Below are 22,543 nucleotides of genomic sequence, written 5' to 3' on the forward strand. Positions count from 1 at the left end.
GATAAATTATACTTTATAGATAGTAAAACTCACAACGACCTTGTTTGCTGAAATTACAATGTTGTCCCGCTCTTTTGTATTCTTTGCTGTATTATTTGGTTCGGTCTTGGGTTGTTTCATTCTTTTGGTTTTTTCATTTATTAATTAATGAACACTGTTTTTGAAGGAAAATGGAGTTGTTTTTTTCTCAAAAGTAATGAACCATGCCTATGTTATTGGTCCAGTACATTTCCTACATTCTATTTTGCATTATTTTGGGGTCCCCAAGTATAAATTAGATGTAACATGCAAATTAAATTGCCATGTGAGGAAGTATAGTTGGTACAATTTTGCAAAGTTGTGTTCTGTAATTACCTTATTATTTCATTGTTCTTTGTACTTCTGGGACGCTGCGTTGATGTCCCCTAATAATAACATTTCTTATGATGCAAATAAGTTCTGTGTCACTTAACAGGCAAATTCACTGTTTATATATTGTAAAAGAATGCACTTTTGTGGGCTTCATTTACCTTGCAAGTTCCATTTCTGCATTGCATTCATGAAGGTTATAGTGAAATGCTTATCAGGAACTATTTAATTTTTAATGATGAAGTCTATTTGTTCTCTTACATTCAATCCAAAGTTTACAACAGTGTTTAAATTTTGAAGTTCATGTCTGATCGGATTCAGTTTAAAAAAAAACTCCATGGAATGAAGGCCATAATTTCCTTTTGTGTAATCTACATAAACACTTTGAGTGAAGTAGGGTTTGTTTTCAGTGTTTGCAGCCAAGCACACAGATGGTGAATCAAGCAGTGCATCTAATGGTAGTTCCTGCACAGTCACCTCAGGTAGCATTCAGTACAACCGAACAGAAATGAATAAACTTCAATGCAGGCCAAGCCTAAGTCGGAAGCCTGGACAACACTTCAGATCCCTGAGGAGATCAAATACAGGTAGGGAGGGAATTTTATTGTTTAATTTTTGGGAGGAATAATATCGAAAAAATTGTGTCAAAAGACTGCTGTAAGGTCCTCCTCAAAATTGTATTAATTCCAGCTGAATATGCCTTTTTCTTTAAAGAATGTATCTTGCACTGCCCACAACACTGTTGATTTGTTATTTGGATTTGGCTTTTTGGAACATTACCTTTAACTGTTGATTCCTTCCAGTATTATAATGCTCCTTTATGTCAGAAGTCCTGTTATCTAGATAACTTATTTTCCAACTTTTTACTCAATTTATTTTTTGAAAGATTTCAGCAAATGAAACATTGCAGGTGGTCACCTTTCACTCCATTCAGTTCTTTGAATCATAAATTTACTTTAAATCCCTACTGTTCCACATGTAATGTTTTAAAATTCCATATCCAAGTCCATTTTGAAATTGGTTATTAACTGGTTTCTACCTCCCCTGGAGGTATTACCTCCAGATCAAAACCATTTTGAAATTAGAACTCCCCAGTACTGGGGCAATGTCAGGAAGCACTCTTTTCTTAAAGCTGTTCATGCTGTTCTGTTTGAACTTCCAGAACTGAGATTAATGGCATGAAAGTGTTTTCTTTAAAAGGAAAAGTTAGGTCAATGGAAATGACTTGCACGTTAGCTCCAATGTAACATGGGTTCAAGCAATATTTCTATTTTTCAGATTTTGAATCAATATCCTGTACATGTGTAAACCTGCAGATGAGTTGGGCAATGTGACTTTTGTTCCATAAAAATCATTTTCGGGCACTGCATATCGGGGATACTGCCCAGTATGGTGAGGATGGTGTGGGGGGGGGACGGACTGATGTACAGTTCCCTTTTGTTGGGGAGAAGGGCACTGCGTGTAAACCAAGGAGGATGCGCAAAAATATTGATTAGAATAGTGATTTGTGCTTTGGAAGATGACAATTTACAAAGCAAAAATAACTGAAACCAGATGTGAGGATTACTTTGCTGGATGGGAAGTTACCAGTTAAGGAAAAAGGGTGTGAGTTTGAAGGTAAATTTAAACACATTTATGCTTATGAAAGTAATTGATACATTCTTGAAAGGCATTCCTCTCTGTTCCATAATGTCCAGAAACAGAAATTAATTCTTAGCAGCAAAATATCTATTAAACAAACAATTATAGATCTTTTAAGACAAAATATAGCCATGTCCACTACTGTATGAACATGATTGCTGATAACTGAAAGAATTTACTATGAGTTTTATCTTAATGCAGTTTGTTTACTGTACTGTGTATTGCTAAGGAAGGGAATGCACAGCAACCCTCAGAGGTTGACCTGACCTACAAAACATGACTCCCTTGTAAAGGCATGGGAGGAATAATATTGGATTAATTTACTTTTGTGCAGTACTTGTAATTTTTGGGCCAACCAAAGAACGGAGTACAAAAGTGAATGACTGTTAAATCTGCACTTGACAAATTGAAGTTTGAAATTGTAACCATGCAGTTATTATCAGTGATCTTCATGAAAATGAATTGCTGAAGTTTTATTTTTGATTTGGAAAATGTAGTTACATTTTAATGAACTGTTTTAGCAATGCGTAATTGCCAGTAATTCTACAAAGCAGACATAGGCAATTTTTTACATAAAGGTATATAGTTAATGAATTGACAAGAGCATTTGGGCGGGGGAAAAAATCCATCATATTGAACTTGCCATGTGGCATAAGATGTTAAAAATAGTACAAATATTAAATGTTCTCACACACCGCAGTTGCATGTAATAGGATGCATTTTTATTTTAATTTCCTCATCACTCTTGCTCACTTGTTGCATTGAGTAGCAGTGGTGCTACAGCTGTCTCTTATCTACGTGGAGTCTGCAGCACCTAATAGCCTTAGATTGTCTGATCTCGGAAGTTAAGCAGGCACAGGACTGGTCAGTACTTGGGGAGACTGCCTAGAAACACCAGGTGCTGTAGGTTTCTGTGAGGGGTTGCTGGACAAAGTGGCGACCCTCTGTCTGCCTTATGGTAGACAAAAGTTAAAGAATTTACTTTTCTCCCTTGGACTGTGTGGATTTCATTTGGGTGCTTTGGATTCTTCTCATATCCAAAAATTATCTACAGTAAATTATCCCTGGTATAGGTGGCTGAATGAAGAATCAAAGGTGGATGATGTTTTAATGGCATGTGTGAGAGAATAGGTTACAGAGAAATAAGTTGGAAAACTGGATAACTTTGAGAAGTGATATAGGCTCTGCACTGAATCACCTCTTTTATCATGCAGGATATGAAGTCTTTGAAGGGTTCTTCAGACACTCATTATGTGGAAATGACTCTTCTCCCTTCCTACACCACTGATCTGCTTGAACTTATTTTCCTGGCCTCTTTAATTTGCTGCTACTACCATTGACTTTTTGGATTCTACCTACATAATGAGCCATCTTCTTCCAACATCTTCTGCACTCTTTATCAACAAGGCTTCATCCCATCTTCACATTCATTGATGTTGATTCAATTGGCACTTTGGTCAAGACAGAAATGTCACTAAAGGTTATGACCTTTATTGTACACAGGCTTTATTATATACAGGCTATACCAACCCCTGGCTGGTTCAAATGATCACTATGGCATTTGGTAGGGCTACATTTTGGGAAAAGACCCCAATTCTCTTCAACTAAATCCTATTGACCACTAACTTAAGTCAATTTCCTTTGTCATCCTTTTGCTTTTTTTAAAATCAATTGTTGCCCGATTTTATTATATTCGGCCATTTTTTCATATTCAACATGCTTTATAACTTAAATATATTGTCAATTAATATTTTCTTCAGGTTTAATATGAATCTTTACAGACCACGAAACTCTTCCATAAACTACCACCTTTAAAACAAAAAGGCCACATTTCTAATTTTGAAAATTGGAAGAAGTGGTTTTAGAATTTCCAAACACTTATCTTAATTCATCCTATTTTAGATTTGTATCTTGGGTTGTACCATTTTGGTATTTTAACACTGATCTTGGGTTTAGATCATTGTGGGGCAATTATTGTCCACCAAGCCACATTTAGCTTTTTTTCCCCCTCAGAAAATGGATGAATTATCTTGTGAAATCTCAGAGCAATAAATACAGGAGGAAAAATAAAACTTAATCATTCACTAAACCAGAGTTCTAATACACAATATTTATACTTTAAAAAGCTCTTTTTTTTTCTTTTAGATTCCAAGATTCACAACTACTATATTTAGAATTGGTTTGAATTGTTCCCCAAGTGGTTAAGAAAGTCAGAAGCAAAATGCCCTTGATACTTTTAGTGAGAAAGCAATGGATTTCATGTGATCTGATTGCTTTACTTCAGGGTGAATTATCTTGGTTTGCTTTTGCATGACATAAATTTTGTTCTTTTTATGCAGAATGCTTATTAGGATAATATGCTTCAGTTATTTCTATTAAGGAATGTTTTTTTTTTAAACTGCACACTGGCATTAATGAGCTGAGTAGAGATTTCATTTACAATGAAATTCACCACAGAATGATTACTTTCTTTCTGACTTACAAGAAACTAGCTCTTTGATTAATGGGCATCTGGAAGTAGGTGTCCAGTCGGAAATGAAGACGAGGCAATGCAGACGTTGTAATCTGGAGCAAAAGAAAACCAAACTGTTGAAGAAACTCAACGGGTCTAGCAGCATTTATGGAAGCAAGGGGATAGATGATGATTGGGTTAAGATCCTGTGTCAGTTTGGAGCATATCCTTTCTTGATGGAAGGTCTCAACCTGAAATGTCAACTTATCTTTTTACCTCTATGAATGCTGATTTACCTCAAGTTCTTCTGGGAATTTGTTTTTAAGCCATTCAGGAAAGGTGTTTGGTGCTGGTTGTGAAGGAAAAGAAAATTAATCCAAATGCTACTAGGAGTTCAGTTATTTTATTTAAGAAAGCCATTCCCAATTTTTTTTCTTACAAATGTGTTGTCTAATCAGGTGCAATTAGATGTTAAATTGTATTGTTTAAACAGGACAAATGAAGCGAAACAGAGGGGAAGAGATTGATGTTGAAACCCCTGGATCAATTCTCGTTAATACAAACCTGCGTGCATTGATCAATTCTCGGACTTTCACTTCTTTACCACTACATTTCCAGCAGCAGCTGCTGTTCCTTCTGCCAGAGGTGGACAGGCAGGTATGTGTGGCATTTATCACGATTTCTTGTTTTAATCTGAAACGTTATTGAATTTTTTAAAAAGAAAATGTTGCAGACCACTTCAGAGAACAATGTACTGTACCACAAGTTCTCTCTGTTCAGCAGCACTCCCCAAGGCTCTGTCTTTCACAGTGTATGCCTTTCCCTGATTTTTAACTTCTCTGCAATTTTGAGTTATTTTACTTCCCTTTGCATTTCAGTCTTTCCCAATTGATTTATATCCTGTTTTAACCTTGAATAACTACCTTCAATGTCAACAACAGCACCAATTTTGGGATCAATTTCAAGCAATCCCATCCAAATCAAATATGACAAAAAAACAAAGGAACCAACCCTGATCCTTCCAGCTCTCCATTAGTCACTGCCCTCCACTGCCAACTTCCACCTTGAACCCCAAGGCTAACCCTGGATCCGATGTGCTCTTGCCTCCCAAAACATTTGGGACCTTGCTAATGTCCATGTAGAGAATGTCTACTACCTTGTGCTCATTCGTCTTCTTGGTCACCTCTTTAAACAAAAAAAACCCTGAATTTTGTGAAATATTATTTTCCACACACAAAATCGTGCTGACTATCTTTAATCACTCTTTCCCAGTGTAAATAAATCCTGTTTGTCAAATCTCATCTCTGATGCAAGTCTCACTGGTTTGCAGTTCCCTGGCTGATGCCTGCTGTCATCCTTAATTAAAGGCATCAATTTGGCTAATCTTCCAATACTTTGCGTATGGCTAACGAAGCTGCAAAATCTCTGGGGTCCCAGCAATCTCCTCTCTTGCTTCCCGTAACATCCTGAGATGCATGTGGTCAGGCCCCAGGATTTATCCACTTTCATGCTTTTCAAGATGCTTAACACCACCACTTTTGTAATGTTGCTATACTTCAGAATATCAATTCCCTCCCCCTGAATTCACTAACTTCCATGTCTTCTCCTTGATAAATACAAATAAGACCTTGCCCATCTCTATGGCTTCACACACAAATCCCCTCAACAATTAGTGTGGAAATCTAAATGCTCCCAAGCTACCCTATATATACATATATATATATATATATATATATGTATATATAATATATATATATATATATATATATATATATATAATATATATATTATATATATATATATTATATATATATATATATTATATATATATTATATATATATATATATATATATATATAATATATATTATATATATATATTATATATATATATATATATATTATATATATATATATATATATATATATATATATATATAATATATATATATATATATATATATATTATATATATATATATATATATATATATCTTTTCTTTTCTTTCTTTGGCTTGACTTCGCGGACGAAGATTTATGGAGGGGGTAAAAAGTCCACGTCAGCTGCAGGCTTGTTTGTGGCTGACAAGTCCGATGTGGGACAGGCAGACACGGTTGCAGCGGCTGCAGGGGAAAATTGGTTGGTTGGGGTTGGGTGTTGGGTTTTTCCTCCTTTGCCTTTTGTCAGTGAGGTGGGCTCTGCGGTCTTCTTCAAAGGAGGTTGCTGCCCGCCAAACTGTGAGGCGCCAAGATGTAAGGTTTGAGGCGATATCAGCCCACTGGCGGTGATCAATATGGCAGGCACCAATAGATTTCTTTAGGCAGTCCTTGTACCTTTTCTTTGGTGCACCTCTGTCATGGTGGCCAGTGGAGAGCTCGCCATATAACACGATCTTGGGAAGGCGATGGTCCTCCATTCTGGAGACGTGACCCACCCAGCGCAGCTGGATCTTCAGCAGCGTGGACTCGATGCTGTCGACCTCTGCCATCTCGAGTACTTCGACGTTAGGGATGAAAGCGCTCCAATGGATGTTGAGGATGGAGCAGAGACAACGCTGGTGGAAGCGTTCTAGGAGCCGTAGGTGATGCCGGTAGAGGACCCATGATTCGGAGCCGAACAGGAGTGTGGGTATGACAACGGCTCTGTATACGCTTATCTTTGTGAGGTTTTTCAGTTGGTTGTTTTTCCAGACTCTTTTGTGTAGTCTTCCAAAGGCGCTATATATATATTATATATATATATTGAAATAATCTTTTGGGATAAAACAAGTGTTTGCTCTGTGCTTAAGATGTCTGTAATATTACTTTTTTGATGGTGCAAGTTTGGGACTGAGTAAATTATTCACGTGAGTTGATTTGGTGCAAAACACTGGGCTGTTCGATGAGAGTCTCTTCTGCTGACAAATTCAAAACATTCGTGGAATAGCTGACACAATTTGAATGGTGGTGGGTAGATATTGTATTAATTATATCTGTAGATGCCAAAGAGAGGTGCAATATAAGAATTGTAGTCTGCAGTTTTCAAACTAATCTGGCTCGAGTCGTTCAATACATGAAGAATGAGAAATAAGTTTTACCAAGGATAATTACTTTGATATTTATAAAGAATGCTGTGGAGAAGGTGGAGTTAGAAGAATGGGTGAATTTAAAATGGGGTTAACGTAGATTGGACTTTCATGTATTATGCATTCAACTGGGGTTGAAGGTTTGAATGGTCTGTTTTTATGATAGCCAGTATTAAGGTGAATTCTGCACAGACTGCACATTACAAGATATTTAATTCTGCCATTATCTTTATCCAATTTTCATGGTAATCTGAGAAAATCCAAATCAGTGGGGAGCCAGGAGAGGATTACTGCTAATTGAGTAGTTTCTTCAAATAAACCAGCATCAAATTGACCATTTGACAATATTTTTGCATTGAACTATTTAGTTTTTGTTTTGAGAAGACAGAGACAGAATTGTTTGGGCATAGCAGATGTAATCTTCTGATCATTTTATTTTTTCTATATTAGACAGATAGTGCAAAATGTTACTGTATTAAAAAGACTTGAGCTGTTTTCAATGTGTATGACTCTATATTTTTCAGAGAGTCTGATTAATAAGTTGTCTTAATGTTATTTGTTGGTCTCTTAATTGTGATTTGATTTGAGGATAGCAATGGTTCCCTAAAACAGGCCCCTATTGAAAAAGTGTGGAAATATGCCCATCTTAGGAAATGCGTCGGTGTTTGTGTGAAGTTTGAAGGTATGATGTTTGGATTTGTAGCTGGACCTGGGCTGAAATGGGACCCAAAATGTAAAATTATCTGAGTAGTGTATTTTTAGCTCCTGAACTATATTCTTTGTTTTGCTTTTTGTAGTTTGTTGTTGACAGCAGAAAAATTTTAGCCCATTTCACTAGTACATTTTGTTGCTCTTTGAAATTGTAAAACCAGATTCTTGCCTTTGTTCATGCATACATGGGTTGCAGCTATGAGAGACTGAATTTAGTGATGTAGAAAAGAAATTGATTTGGGTGAAAAATTGCTGTTTCTGTGTATTTACTCAGTTTTCTGCATTTTTAAGAGAATAGATTGATGAGTTACATGAAAATGAGGAGTGAGATTTAATGATATCGCTCATTTTAATTCAGATCCCTTTTGAGAAACTTTTGCTTAGGAACTTTAATTGCAATTTGCATCTTGGTTTTGATTTTTAAATTAACTTTTATCATCGAATGTTGCAGGGTGTACTGTTTTATCTGTACAAGACTAGCAATGGCATTTGAGACTGACTTAATCTCGGTTAAGTATATTCTCAAATATTTAAAAGCTAAACTGCATTCAATAAAAAAATAGATTTTTGGTTTTGAAGTGAATGAGTTTGAGGAAAGCATAATTTCAGGATTGTTTTAAATGTTGGATGAGTCAAATTGATATGAATGAGGAATTGTGTAAAAGTGCAAGAATGATTGGGATATGCTGAAACGTTCACAGCTTTGAACTACCTATTGTCATCTTAACGAACTTTATGTGCATATTATGAGTACAATGGCTGTAGAGGATTCACCATCCTGATTACTGCATGTTGGGCTGATCAAGGCTGAGGTGCTCAAGACTGATACATGGCCTACCTGAAGCATGTGGTAGCTGTGAACCCCTAATCAATGGTGACTGGATGAAATATACAAATATATTTGGAAACTGATGGATAAGAAGCAGCCTCTGACCTTGTTTGAGGCTCTCTTGGCTATAAATATCTAAGCTTTATGAGCGAGACTCTGTATATCAATTGAGCAACACAAGCTTGCAAATAAAGGGTATATGGTTTGAAGTTTGTTGGGTCTGAAGTTATTCCCTAGGTCTGAACTGAGAAAAGGAAGAAGGAATAAAATGGGTGAGGTGGTTTATGGTACACAAACCAGTGGGTGGCACTGTGATCTGTGACCAAATGAAAGGTTATGTTTCTTTGTAAAATAAGAAGTGAATGGGGCTTTTATTCCCTATTTTTCACAAGGGGTTTCTGTTCTAGTTTTATGAATAAATTTTCTTCTGGGGAGAATTTATGGTCTATTGTCACTGGATTCTTTTCTTCCTCAATCCTCTGGGTCCATACAATAGTAGTTGAGTATGTTTTCTAAATGTATACTAATGCACCTTTAAAATTCCACTAAATTTCTTATGGTGCAAGCTCTTCCTTGTGAATAGCTAATCTTAAATTTAAATGTGTTTTGAACACAGATTCTGCATGACTTCATATAAGTGCTACTTACTAATGAGTGGCTTTTGGAGTCTTACTCGTTGCTTTTCATTTAATGAATACAGATGTTCTTCCTGTTGAATGCAGATGCTTCAATGGTTTGAGATTATTGCCTGGTCAACTAATGTTCTAATCTAATTTTCATATACTGAAAACCTAAATTTAAATGTAATAATGGCAATTGTGCCCTCTTTATTCCCCTTTTGATCACATTTGAATATCGGTGCAGCTGCAGTAACTAATGTAATATTTTAGTAAAATTGTTTGTGCAGTGATATTAAATTGCATATTTTGCCAAGGTCCATTCCCACAGTTGTACTGTACCTAATCATGCACAAAACTGAGTGCACACTGGCAGTCCCAGCCCACACACCTCATGTGGTTTCACAACTGATCTTTTACATGCCTGACATTCACGGTCTGCCAGTGGAAGATGTGTGCAATCAAATATAAGAACCTGACTTTTTTCCCCCTTTCCCACCACTTTGACTATTTAAAGTAAATCCCAAAATTCTGTAGTCACCGTGGTTGAAGTAAAAACACAAAATGTTGGAGAAGCTCAGCAGCAGTGCCCTTTTATGTAGCAAAGGCAAAGATACAGAGCCGATGTTTTGGGCTTGAGCCCTTCATCAAAGCCCAAAACGTTGGTTCTGTATCTTTGCCTTTGCTATATAAAGGACACTGTTTGACCTGCTGAGTTTCTCCAGCATTTTGTATTTTTACTTTGACTGTTTAGTTGCATTTGCAGCCCCCTTATGCATGAGCTTGGATACCTATGCACAAGGCTGAGGTGCTCAAGACTGATACATGGCCTACCTGAAGCATGAGGTAGAAGTGAACCCCCAATCAATGGTGTCTGGATGAAATATACAAATATATTTGGAAACTGATGGATAAGAAGCAGCTTCTTACCTTGTTTCAGGAATCAAACCTGAAATCTAATTGATCTTTAAAAGGTCACCTTCTGATATCTATATTTTCTGATCTAGCTCAAAAATGATTAATGAAAGTGTAATGTCCTAATACAACCATATTGATGTTACAATCAAGAAAGCATACTAAAGACTACTTTCTGAGAAGCATGAGGAAATTCAATATGTACTTGGGTCTCTTACCAACTTTTACAGATGTACCATAGAAAGTGTCCTGTCATGATGTATCACGGGAATTGCTTTGTCCAAGACCACACAAAAAAAAACTGCAGAGGGTTGTAAACACCGCTCAGGCCATTGCGCAAAACAACCTCCCCTCCAAGTCAGTCTACACTCCTGTCTCAGGGAAGCTGCTATTGTGTTGAAGGACTGCCCAACCCTAATCATACTCTCTTCTCCCTCTTTTTGTGGGGAAGAAGGTTTGTGAGCCTCCAGATTTTGGAACACTTTTCTCCTGCCCTTATCAGACATACTGGCAACATATAATGCCCTTGTATGATTTTGTTTTATTCAACTCTACTAATCCCTTTAAACTGCTCTATTTGATTTATGATAACACCATTACATTATTGTCTTGTTGATTGCGCTACCTACTGTATGAGTTGATTGGCCTGGATAGCAGACAAAAAGTCTTTTCTTTTTAAACTGTATAACTGTACCCATGACAAAAACTCAAAACAATTCAATTCATTAATATGTTTTGATCGGTGATTAAAAATGGCCTTTTAGTTTCAAATGCTTTGGGGGAAGGAACTAAAATTTTGTAATTTGAAAGCTCAGAGCTAGTTTGAATTTCATACACCCTGTTTTACAGGGGGTGAGCAGGAAATCTTGCACCAACAAAACTGCACATGGTGAAGTTTGTTATGTTTTGCCCCACTCCAAGTGACATTTTCCCATATTTAATGCCAAGTTGCCGCAAAAAAAAGAACTTGATTGCTTTGAATTAATTATCTTTTGATGCGCCACTTTCTCAAGCGTTATGTTTGTAAGTGTGGGCTTCAGTTTAAGTTTTAAATAAATGGAATATCCCAGTTTGTTAACGTTTACTGCCTGGAATTGTTCCCTTTGGCTTTTATAGGTTGGTACTGATGGCGTAATGCGGCTCAGTAATTCAGCCCTAAATAACGAGTTCTTCACCTCTGCAGCTCAAGGGTGGAAAGAACGATTAGGAGAAGGTAACATCTTTGTTAATGCTATTAAAGGGTGGATTGTCTTTGGGTGCTTCTCCCAAACCTCTAGTTAAAGATGTGCTAAGCTAAATGTGAAGGAAATTTGGGGGGGTGGTTGGGGGGGTGGGGGGGGTGGATAAAAAACTGCATGTGCTGGAAATCTCAAAGTAGAAAATACTGGAGACACTCAACAGGTCAGTCAGCATCTAACAGAAACAGTTAATGTTTTGGGTCTGAGTCTCTTCACCAGAAATGTACTTTCTCTTTGTACTTAAGTTGATTCGTGCCATGTGGTGGCTTCTGCCCATGACATTGGAAAAGTGCTTCCACTTTTTGTTTCTCTATTGATTTTATAAACCCCTGATTGTTAAGATTTTGGGACATTGACCCAAATCTGAGATAAGCTAATATTCAAAATTATGCATGATAAAACTGATACAAATTTGAAGCTGGAATAAAGATCCCTGTTTGTTCCTTTTTGGGTCAAAGGTTACCCTTGAGATAAACTGGAGTGTATCCAGATCACTACCAGGTTTCTGTGATCCTGATCAGAAACAGCACATGAATTGTGAAGAGTGACTGGTTTCTTCTTCATCGTCTGCAAACAGAGATTTCCTCACCCCCACCTCCTTCTTTTGAACCTGGAGTAGGCATGTGGACTCTGCCACATGTGTGACAAATCAATACATGTGACAGCAACAATGGATGCAGATCCTACGCAAGATTAGATTTTTGTCAACATTGATCTTTTTACCCTAAATTTAAGCTCTGAATGCTTCATGGATGTGAGATGCTTTGGGTTGAATCTTTGTGCTTTAATCTTTGCGTAGGCGAGTTTACACCTGAAATGCAGCTTCGACTACGTCAAGAAATGGAGAAAGAAAAAAAGGTTGAATTGTGGAAAGAGAACTTCTTTGAAGATTACTATGGGCAGAAGTAAGCACAATGTTCTCACAAAATATATCTGTTTATTAAGATGTAGAAGTTGGTTTCAAAATTTTAGAAAGCAAGGAAAACAATTTATTTTACTACATGCAATAAAAGGGAAGGACTCTAACCCTGTTCTGGTGAAACCTGTTCCTCTTCGGGTGAGTGTTAAAGATCCACAACTTTTTTAGCAGAGCAGGTAATTTCTTAATAGGTATTATTCCTGTGTAAAAGTTTTTATAAAAAATAATGATTTGAATCATTATGTCATTGCAGTTTGTTGTTTCCTACACTTGTAAGTGACCACAAAAACAATTTTATTTCTAAATATATGTAATTGGCAAGTCTTTTGTGTTATCCTCGTCATTTAGAAATTTATTCTAAAGGACAAAAGGGTGCTCTTCTTCTTTTCTCTGTGCTTTGAGTTTGCAACTAACAAGTATTAAATCTTCACTAATCTAATTTCATCAGATCTCAAGTTGGAAACTGGAAGTGAAATTCTTGAATCAAGTTAGGATGGAAATGGAATCTTCCAGGTTTTCCTTGGTGCAGAGTAGGAGTTGAAAATGATCAAAAACAAGGCAAATGTAATGTGTTTGTTCAAAATGGGTGCACAGTCATGTCAGGCAATTACAAGACTATCAACTTAATTTCAGTCATAAATTGATAGGCAATTCAGGAAATTTGAGTTAATAAAAGAGCATTGGCATGGACAAGTAGGAATTGTGTTTGATCAACCTGGTTTAAATTTCCAATGTTTATACTTTTGTGCCTATTAATAGTTTGGATTTTGGTGGGTAATGTTAGCCTGTACTGAGTTTGGAGCTGTAGGATGTGGTGATGAGGTTGCAAGAAGATGAACTGATAAACCAGACAGACAAGTGAAATTAAGAGTGATACATTTTGGCCAAAAGAAGATACATTGTCATGTCCTAAAATGATATGCTGGAATCGAGGTACCTGGGTATATATTTACAGATAAGTTTGATGTGGAAAATGTTAAAGAATTTGTTTAAAACAAAAAGCAGATAAAATTATGGTCTCTATGAATGTGTGGAGTCCAAAAACAGTAATACTAAAATCAAGAATATGGTTTCCAATTCTGATCATCAAAGTTTAGGAAAGATGCGAAATAGCGAAGAGATTTGTAGGAATGAGGAGATTTCATCATATACAGCAAGATTATGAAGAAAAGAAGAGATTATAAACAAGAACTTTGCTTATAAAAGTAGAGCCAATGCTCTTTAGAAGAATGCTGGATAGGCATAGTTTGCAAGAACACAGGAAAAAAAATGGGGCTAAATAGTTTGTCACGTAAGAAGTTGGCATGGACACAATTATCTGAACGGCATCCTGTGTTCTCAGTAAACTGATTCTATTCAATGAGTTTAAAGTTCAATCAGATATTTGTTAGTACATTGAATTCACACAAGAGGCTTGCATTAAATATCTCCTGTGGGTGTATTGCAAATGACAGATTTCCAGTGCCAATGAATTTCCTAACAGTGGGAAAAAAATTGAAGCTTTCAAGTAGTAATTATTTTAATAGTTACTGATATTTATGGTGGTTATTTTCATACCTGTATATTGCACAGCTGGAAGATCTTTGTGTTTGTAAATATGAGGGGATCAGCTAGTACTATCCAGGTGATGTAAATAGTCACCATACCTGTGCCTTTAAGCCATTGAGAAAGCTGCAGCCTGTTATTTAGGTTTTCTGGGCCTTGGAATATTTTGTAGCATGTGCATCATTAGGGCTGCACTGTTAGCGCAATGCTGTTACAGCACAAGGTACCAAGACCAAGGTTTGAATCCCGCACTGTCTGTAGGAGTTTGTATGTTCTCCCTGTGTCTGTGTGGGTTTTTCCCGGGGGATCCAGTTGACTCCCGCCCTTCAAAAAAAAAAGTACAGGGGTTTTGGGTCAATTGGGTGTAATTGGGCTGAAAGGACCTGTTTTACCGTGCTGCATGTTTACATTTAAAGTAATAGGTCCATGCTGCATGTTTAAATTTTTAAAAATAAATTATGATATCAGATTAGACGGTGTACTGACATGTCATCGAAAATAACATTTTTATCTGCTGCATAAATGGTGAAATAACCATTGAACTTGGTGCCTTGGATGGTGTTAAATGTATGAGTGTTTTTCATAGAGAAAATATGGAACATATCATTTAGTTAGGTACCATCTAAGTGACTCGTGTTTAACCTATCCATCTGATTAAAATAAAAATTGAAGGAATCACTGTTGATTTCAAGTCAGTAAGTTGATCATTTTATCTCTGAATAGTGAATAATGATTTGTTGAAAAAGGCTCATTTTTTTATTATTGAAATTTGTTTGATCCCCATAATGCTCTTGAAGTATTCAAGAGACTGCCTTCAATGGCTGTAATTGTTCAATTTGAGGATTGATGAAGAATTCCAAAAAATCTAACTGGAACACAAGCTAAATGAGGAAAATTTAACTTTGCAATATGTTGTTGTACAGTATATTGGAATGTATTTCTTTTCATTATATTGACAGATTGGGCTTGTCTAAAGCAGAATCTGAGCAGCAGACATCTGTTAAAGTGGAAATAGAAAATGAAGCCAATTCACCAGTATTAGCAGGACCATCTAAGCAACCAAGTCCAGTTAAAAAGCAGGATGAGAGAATAAGAAAATGCACTAGAAGTTCAAAAGTGGATCTCAAATGTAGAGTGAGGAGGACTCTTATTGCAGAAAGAAAGCCTGAACTTCCTGAACAAGGTGAAAAAACAGTTTCATGCACAGTATCATCCCATGACACCAGGAGCCAGAAACAACACAGTCTTGAGGCCAAGATATTTCAGACAGTTACCTGTCCAGATGAAGATCAACTTGGTTTAATTAATAACGAAGAGAGCCCTGGACAATCAAAAGAAATACCTCCAAATAAATCTGCCTTAAAGTCCAAATCTATGTTGCTTTCTGAGAGACCTGCAGAAATACAATGTCAAGAGCGTACCAAATCTGGCGGACATTTAGAATTGACTGATGTACAGCCTGCTGGAATTTCCAAGGATCAGATCACCTGCTTGACTATAAAGAGTGCTGTTTTGAAAAGTGAGTTAGAGCACAACTTTGCAGAGTCCAAAGACCAAAAAAGGAAATCTTCAGAGTACAGCGCCTCCACTTCTGGCCCCGAGAAGAAGCCACGTCTTGAAGATCATCAGTCCTTTCGGACCGCAATTGATAGCTTTCGGACAGAAAAGGAACATCCTACAAAAGAAGAGCCAAAGGTGCCACCTATTAGGGTATGTGGTATTTAAAACCTGATTCGTTATTTAAACCTAAAATTAAATTCCTAAAAACTAAATTCCTCATTTCAGTTTAAAATGGCAAACAGTTTTTAAATTTGTCTTTTTCTGTAGATGATTGGTTGAGTCGGGATCTTTTGCATTTGTAGTATCAACATCACTAGTGCTTTTCAAAAATAGACTAGTGCATTAACTGAATTGTTCTTAAGGTGGGATACTAATATCTAGCCTGTTCAATGATCAGTATGAAATTCTCCTGGGGAGATTCAGACTAAGCTTTGCCAAATAAATTCCCATTTCATTTTTCCCATGCATATTCTAGGGATTCTCAAGTTAGATATCAGCCCAAACTGAGCAGTGAGTAGCATTTTTTGCTCTATCATTGCAATTGTTATCTTGAATAAACGACTTGGATCTTTATACTTGGCATTAATCATACAAGTATGCTTGCCAATATAACTTGTACACAAAGCATATTGTTCACAAGTACAACAAATGTAGATGAATGTTTTTTTCCAATTTCTTGTGTAGGTGCTTCTCTATAACTATTAATCCCTACCTCCCACAATGCCCAATTTCCACCTCTGAATGATGCTGAATACTTAGCTAACCAGTAGAAAATTGATTTTATTGGTATCCAGAAAAGGAAATAACCTGCTGGTAAGATGACATGCATTGAAAATGGCAGAATTATTGAGACTCGCTTCATTGCTTACTTGGCCTCAGTCCAGTAAGCCTGGTCATTTCTAATTGAAAATTCACTATTCACAAAAGCAGAAAAAGATTGTTGTAATACCTATAAAGTGTATGGTATTATGAGGGATGCACTGTTATTTATTATAGATCGTTTTGCAATTTGCAAGCCTGAAGACTATTGCTTAAATGAAGCACCTCTGATTCTTGAGACAAAATTTTGTTGGGATTAAGTTGCATCTTGAATTTGAATACATAATGTATGCTGATGTTGTGCTGTCCATCTGGTAGTGAATGTCTTTTAAATGAGATATATATGCATTTTCCCTTGTTTTTTGATCGTGTAATTTGACCCAGCAGTTATAACATAGGAGGAGGGAACTGGTCCATGTTATTTCCCAATGCAATAATCCCATTCCCCCTTACTTCCCTGTAGCCTTGCAGTTTATTCTCTCGTCCATCATCTTCCCTTGATATTTTTGCCTCTAACTGACAGGAATGGTAAATTAAAGTAGCTTGTTAATCTATTGACATGTCTTTGGATTAAAACTGGGTTAACCAGAGAAGATCATTGTTGTAACATGCAGACAGCACACGTTATCAGGATCTTGCTTGGTACCTGAAACTGTTAGATTGTGGCATTAACTGTTGTGCCACCCTCAAAGAAAAAAGTACACCAGTACGCTGGATTTGAAAGTTCCCTTGATGGTACTTATCAAAGAATTTTGCTTTCTGGTGTCCTTTGGCTCCGAATAGCCTTGCGTAATATTAAATATGTTATTGTGATTTTAAATATGTTGATTGTGGCTTACATTAACATTAACTTTCATATTAAATATGAAGCTATCTTGTGGCCAGTGAATGATGACATAAATAAATGTTGTTGGCATCTATGGTGATTTATAGTGACCTAATGTACTGTTGATGCATCTTTCAAAGAAAGAATGCATGTTCTTTTGTGAAATCGTATCCGCATAGCGAGAACAATTGTGTCCTTTTTGCAAACGCAAAGAATTTATGGGAATATTATTAATCTTCATCTTGCCAGTGGTGGATTTTTCTTGCATGCTTCCGTGACTCCTTTTTAATTGGCTTAAAGTCTGTTCTGTTTTTTAAGATGTGTTTTGATATGGCAGGTTTCTATTGTAGATTATGTTTTTATTGCATCAGTATTTTTAAAAATTATTGGTAGTGTACAGAAGAATTAATGTGTTTAATCTGGTCATTATCTGCAAAAATACTACAGAAAATATAACTGGTTACAATTTATTATAAACCCTGTTTCAAAAAGCAATACATGATAAACTGTGGGTATTCTGCTTACAGATTCAGCTCTCAAGAATCAAACCTCCGTGGGTTGTCAAAGGGCAGCCAGCCTATCAGATATGCCCCAGGATCATTACTACAGTTGGAACATCCAGTAGAGAAAGGACAGGTGCCAGAACGCTTGCAGATATCAAAGCCCGTGCTCAACAAGCCAGGGCACAAAGGGAGGCTGCAGCAGCTGCAGCTGCCAATGTTACAGTGGAAGGAGGGGGAAGGGGTAGTGGTGGTAATGGACCAGGGAGCACTGACTCCCCCGGACAGATCGACAGAAAGACTAAAGTACCAGAACAAGCTACGGGAAAACATCAGGTTAGAGCACAACTACTCCAAGCCTGTGTAACAGAAGAAGAGCCAGAGAAACCCAGCGATGGAGAGAATAATATTAAGCAAGATGTTATAATCGAGGAATGCTTAGAAAGCAATCTTGTGGACACAACACCACGCAAATTGGTGACAGCAGATGATGTCCATCACGTTGACTGGGAAGGTGATGCTAGTTACAATATAATTAGTGGTAATTCACCAGATCTGTTAGAGGATGTACAGGATCAAGTTACAGTTTCTGAAGTGAGGGACACAGTTGTTTCTGAGGGACAGGCTAACAGTGATGAAGCTGTTCTTCTCCAAGATGATACACTCCCTGAAACATTGGAATTGCCTGCTGAGAGAGAGGGTATTTCTATAGAAACTAACAAAAATGTTAAATGTGAAACTGTAATTCTTTCACTTGCTGAAACGGACAACTCTCTACTGTTGCCCTGTGGTGAAACCCAGAAATCTGATTCGAATGATGAAATAACCTGCAGTGATGAACCATTACAAAAATATGTTTTCTCTGGAACAGTAATTGCAGAAACCAAGAATCCTGCACAAATTAACACAATGGACACTCATGTTCCAGAAGTGAACACTGCAGCATCTGATTCATTACCAAGTAATGGCAGTGAAAATAAAACCAACACTACAGTCACTTTGTCAAGCCAGCTATCAGTAAACTTTATGGAACGCGACTCCTGTGAGCAAGAGGTTAATGGATATACCACAGAGGAAATTGGATCTCCGTTAGTCCACAAAGTAAATTCTCCGACTTTGCAATCAGATGAAGAAAAAGTGAGTGTCTGCAATGAATTAAAAATACACCATCAGCTAGATGCAAGCACATTGCTGGAGATACCAAATGAACCACATTTTGCAGAAAAACAAGTGACATCTGTAATAGTGTCAATGTGTTCTAATAAAGATCCCAGCCATTCATTGGCACAAAAATTCTCTCTCGAGTCAGAGAGGCTTGAAAAGCAACTTGACTGCAATGCTTCTGTTGTTGTGGAAAAATGTGTAAAAGAACAATTTGTAAAGCAAGAGCAAGTGTTGACAGATGCTGGACATCAGTTGGTAGAAGTTAACAGTGCTGTGTTGGAGGATACCTTTGACCAATTCACCAGCAAAAGGCAGCAAAACCATGAAAGTGGCGATGAGAATAGCTTGTATAATAAGCCTGAAATAGGTAGTCCATTGTCTGATGAAAGTTGTGTACAGTCCACAGATGAAAGAATATCAAATGACAGACCCCCTATTTGTTGTGAAAGTGGTGTAATTGTAAAAAGCCCTGACGTCTGCAAAGGGTTAAATGATGAACACCAACAGTTATATTTGTCTGAAGATAATCATCTGCAAAAGGATGAAAGACCGACCGAGTGCCAGAGACAAAAGCCTGAAATTTTACAAGATTTAAATCAAACCAGCCCTCTCCTAAATCCAAGTGTTGAAGGGCCAAAAAGAGTCGGTAATTTTAATCGCCCACTGTCATCAGTTGAGGTCAATAACCCACTGGTAACGCAGTTGCTCCAGGGCAGTCTTCCATTAGAGAAGGTTTTACCGCAATATAATTCGGGTACCAAACTGGAGATAACTAGACTACTTGTACCACCTCCGGTGACTCCTGAGAGTCCACCAGCTCAGTCAGAAAGAAATTTCAATCAGTCTGTAATTGATCATGTTGGACAAACAACTGATATCAAAAGTATAATCAGTGGAGTACATAGTGGAATAAAATTTACTGATTACCATTTGCATAAAATATTGTCGAGTGAATTCAGAGATCTCTCTCAAAAACGACTTGAGCAGATAAAATCAACTGTTTTGCAATCCAGTAAACATTGTGTCCAATCTCAGATGCTCTTGGACAGAGATGGTAAAAGTCTAGAGAGTTCAGTTCTACAGGAGCAATTGAATAGAACACCAGTTCTTTCTAAGCCTGAAGAATCTGCTCTGACCACACAAAAAGTGGTGCCAGCTACTGGCAGTTTAGAAGAAGGTTGCAAAGAATTAATGAATCTCTCCTCTGGAAACACTCAAAGTACCAATGTTCAAAATCCTACCATAAGAAGCATGCCTGAAACGTTAAAGCAAATTAGCAGTTCTACTGTGTCTGGGTATTGCATTCCAAACACACCAACTTTTTGTAGAAGTCTAGAGAATCAGAACACTATTTTTGGTTCTGTAATAGCAAAGGCTTGCAGTGGGGTGCCTGGAAGGCAGAAGGTTAGTCATGGTTATTTGCATAACACTGTGGTTGTGCAAAATGATGTAAGTTGTAGGGGAACAGAAGTGATCAAGATTCAGTCAAAAGGTTCAGTTTTTGAAAATGTGCCAGCCATTACCCAAACTTCACCAGAAAGGAATTTAATTGGAATGGAGAATGTGCCAAATGTAAGAAGGGATTGGCTTCCAAAACTGCATGAAAGCTTTAAAGTTATCAAAACTGAAAATATTCCCACATGTCGGGAATTTAACAAGAATCAAGACATTATTGGCATAAAAGATGGTGCATACATTCCATTTGATTCCAAAGACAAGCTATATGTTGGTCCAATAAAGATGGACTGCAATATCAGAAAGGTGATGAAAGAGTCTGGTCTACAGTTTCAGCATTCATCAGAACATTCTCTCATTAATTCCCAGCTCAGTATTCAACAGCAGTTATATGGCAAACTTCCTAAACTTTCCTTCAGTACCACAGGATTTAGCCATATTACCAACACCTCCGTTTCAGAACTGTCCATGGGCACCTTTCCAGTGTCCCTTGCAGGAAGTATGATGTCACTGAGTCAGAAGACAAACTTTGGGAACCATAATTCTGCGGTTCCCACTCAGACGTTTGCTGAAAGCAGTGGTGTCAGTGAAATGACTTTTAAATGTTCTTGCAGGCTAAAGGCCATGATCATGTGCAAAGGATGTGGCGCATTTTGCCATGATGATTGTATAGGCCCGTCTAAACTTTGTGTATCATGTCTTGTGGTGAGATAGTAACGAACTATTGTGAAGAAATTACTAATCTGAATCACTCATGTGGATTATTATAGCATGGTGAAAGTGCAACATATATGTATCAGAATTGTGTATCAATGTGTATAATTTTGCCTTTTGAGTCTAGTCTGACCACTGTATATAAATGGAAGGGCAGATAAACTGCATGCAAAAATATTAGGAAGTGTATGTTAGCAGTTCATAATGAACCGTTATAGGACTGCAAATCGTTGAGGGACCCTATATGTTGATAATCCTATTTTATTTCTTGCTAATAATGTCTTTTCTTACCAGAAATGTGTGAAGGTGAAGTTGTTGACTCCACAATAAGGCTCTATGCACTGATTTTGTTTGTAAAACCTAAAGCGACGTTTAATACTGTAAAACTGACCACATGATTAAGCATGTTGAGTTTTAGTTATTCATTCATGACCCAAGAAAAAGCAGTGTTCATTTTTTTTTTGCAATATTGAAATGTGTAGTCTCCCACCTTTAGTGCTTTGCATGTTGCCGTTGCTCTTCCGAGAGATTAGAATGGAGAGTACTTCCAAAGCATTATTAAGTCTTTGAGTTTTTGTTTGCTTCCACAGTATTTGGTAGAATACAACTATGAACACAGTGTTAGCAATGATGCAAGCTTATTAGGTGGCCTTAAAAGAAGTGATTTGTTTTTAATCCATCTATAATTGCTAAGAACAATGAAGCAAAAAGCCTTTTACTTCATGTTTGGCCTGAGTCTCATTCCCTGTTTACCAAAGACATTCTGCAAATATAAATTTATTTTAGAAGTGGCTTTACAAACTCATTCTCAGGGTACAGTAATCTCTCTAGCCATCAAGTTTTTCTCCTTTCCATTATTTGTCTTTCTCAATGCTGTTGTATTGACTGAGTATATGCTTGGGATTTATTGGTCTTTGATGCGTGGGTGACTTCTGTCTGTATTATGCTGTATTTTTATTTACACCTTTACACAGTATTGAAAAGTTGTGTAGTAAATTGAATAAAATGCATTCATTATATTCTGCAGTATTTTGTTTACATATCAGAAAACTACTTTTGTGCTTTGATTTGCATATTTTATGATTCTTGTAATGTAAATGTTAAAGTAAATTTTGTAGCAGTTATGGGGTAGAGGGGTTCACATTATTACTAAAGAAAAAATGTCAGTGTTCATTGACTTTAAATTGTGACATCTTTTGTTTGTCTCGAGATCATTGTGTTCTTTCA

General features: G+C 36.9%; 1 protein-coding gene across 5 annotated transcripts in view; it reads left to right on the plus strand.

Annotated features, from left to right (window-relative positions):
- The window catches only part of asxl1 (ASXL transcriptional regulator 1), a 90,476-nt gene extending 68,141 nt beyond the window's left edge, over positions 1-22,335 (plus strand). For all 5 annotated transcript variants that reach the window (XM_069883956.1, XM_069883953.1, XM_069883952.1 and 2 more), the window contains 6 exons: positions 759-935; positions 4,935-5,098; positions 11,693-11,789; positions 12,614-12,719; positions 15,238-15,988; positions 18,011-22,335. In XM_069883956.1, the coding sequence (XP_069740057.1) occupies positions 759-935; positions 4,935-5,098; positions 11,693-11,789; positions 12,614-12,719; positions 15,238-15,988; positions 18,011-21,316 (4,601 nt within the window). In that variant the 3' untranslated portion in view covers positions 21,317-22,335. The remainder of the gene's footprint in view (positions 1-758; positions 936-4,934; positions 5,099-11,692; positions 11,790-12,613; positions 12,720-15,237; positions 15,989-18,010) is intronic.
- Positions 22,336-22,543: the final 208 nt, after the last annotated feature.

Source organism: Narcine bancroftii, chromosome 6 (genome assembly GCF_036971445.1).
Source record: "Narcine bancroftii isolate sNarBan1 chromosome 6, sNarBan1.hap1, whole genome shotgun sequence".
Taxonomy (NCBI): domain Eukaryota; kingdom Metazoa; phylum Chordata; class Chondrichthyes; order Torpediniformes; family Narcinidae; genus Narcine; species Narcine bancroftii.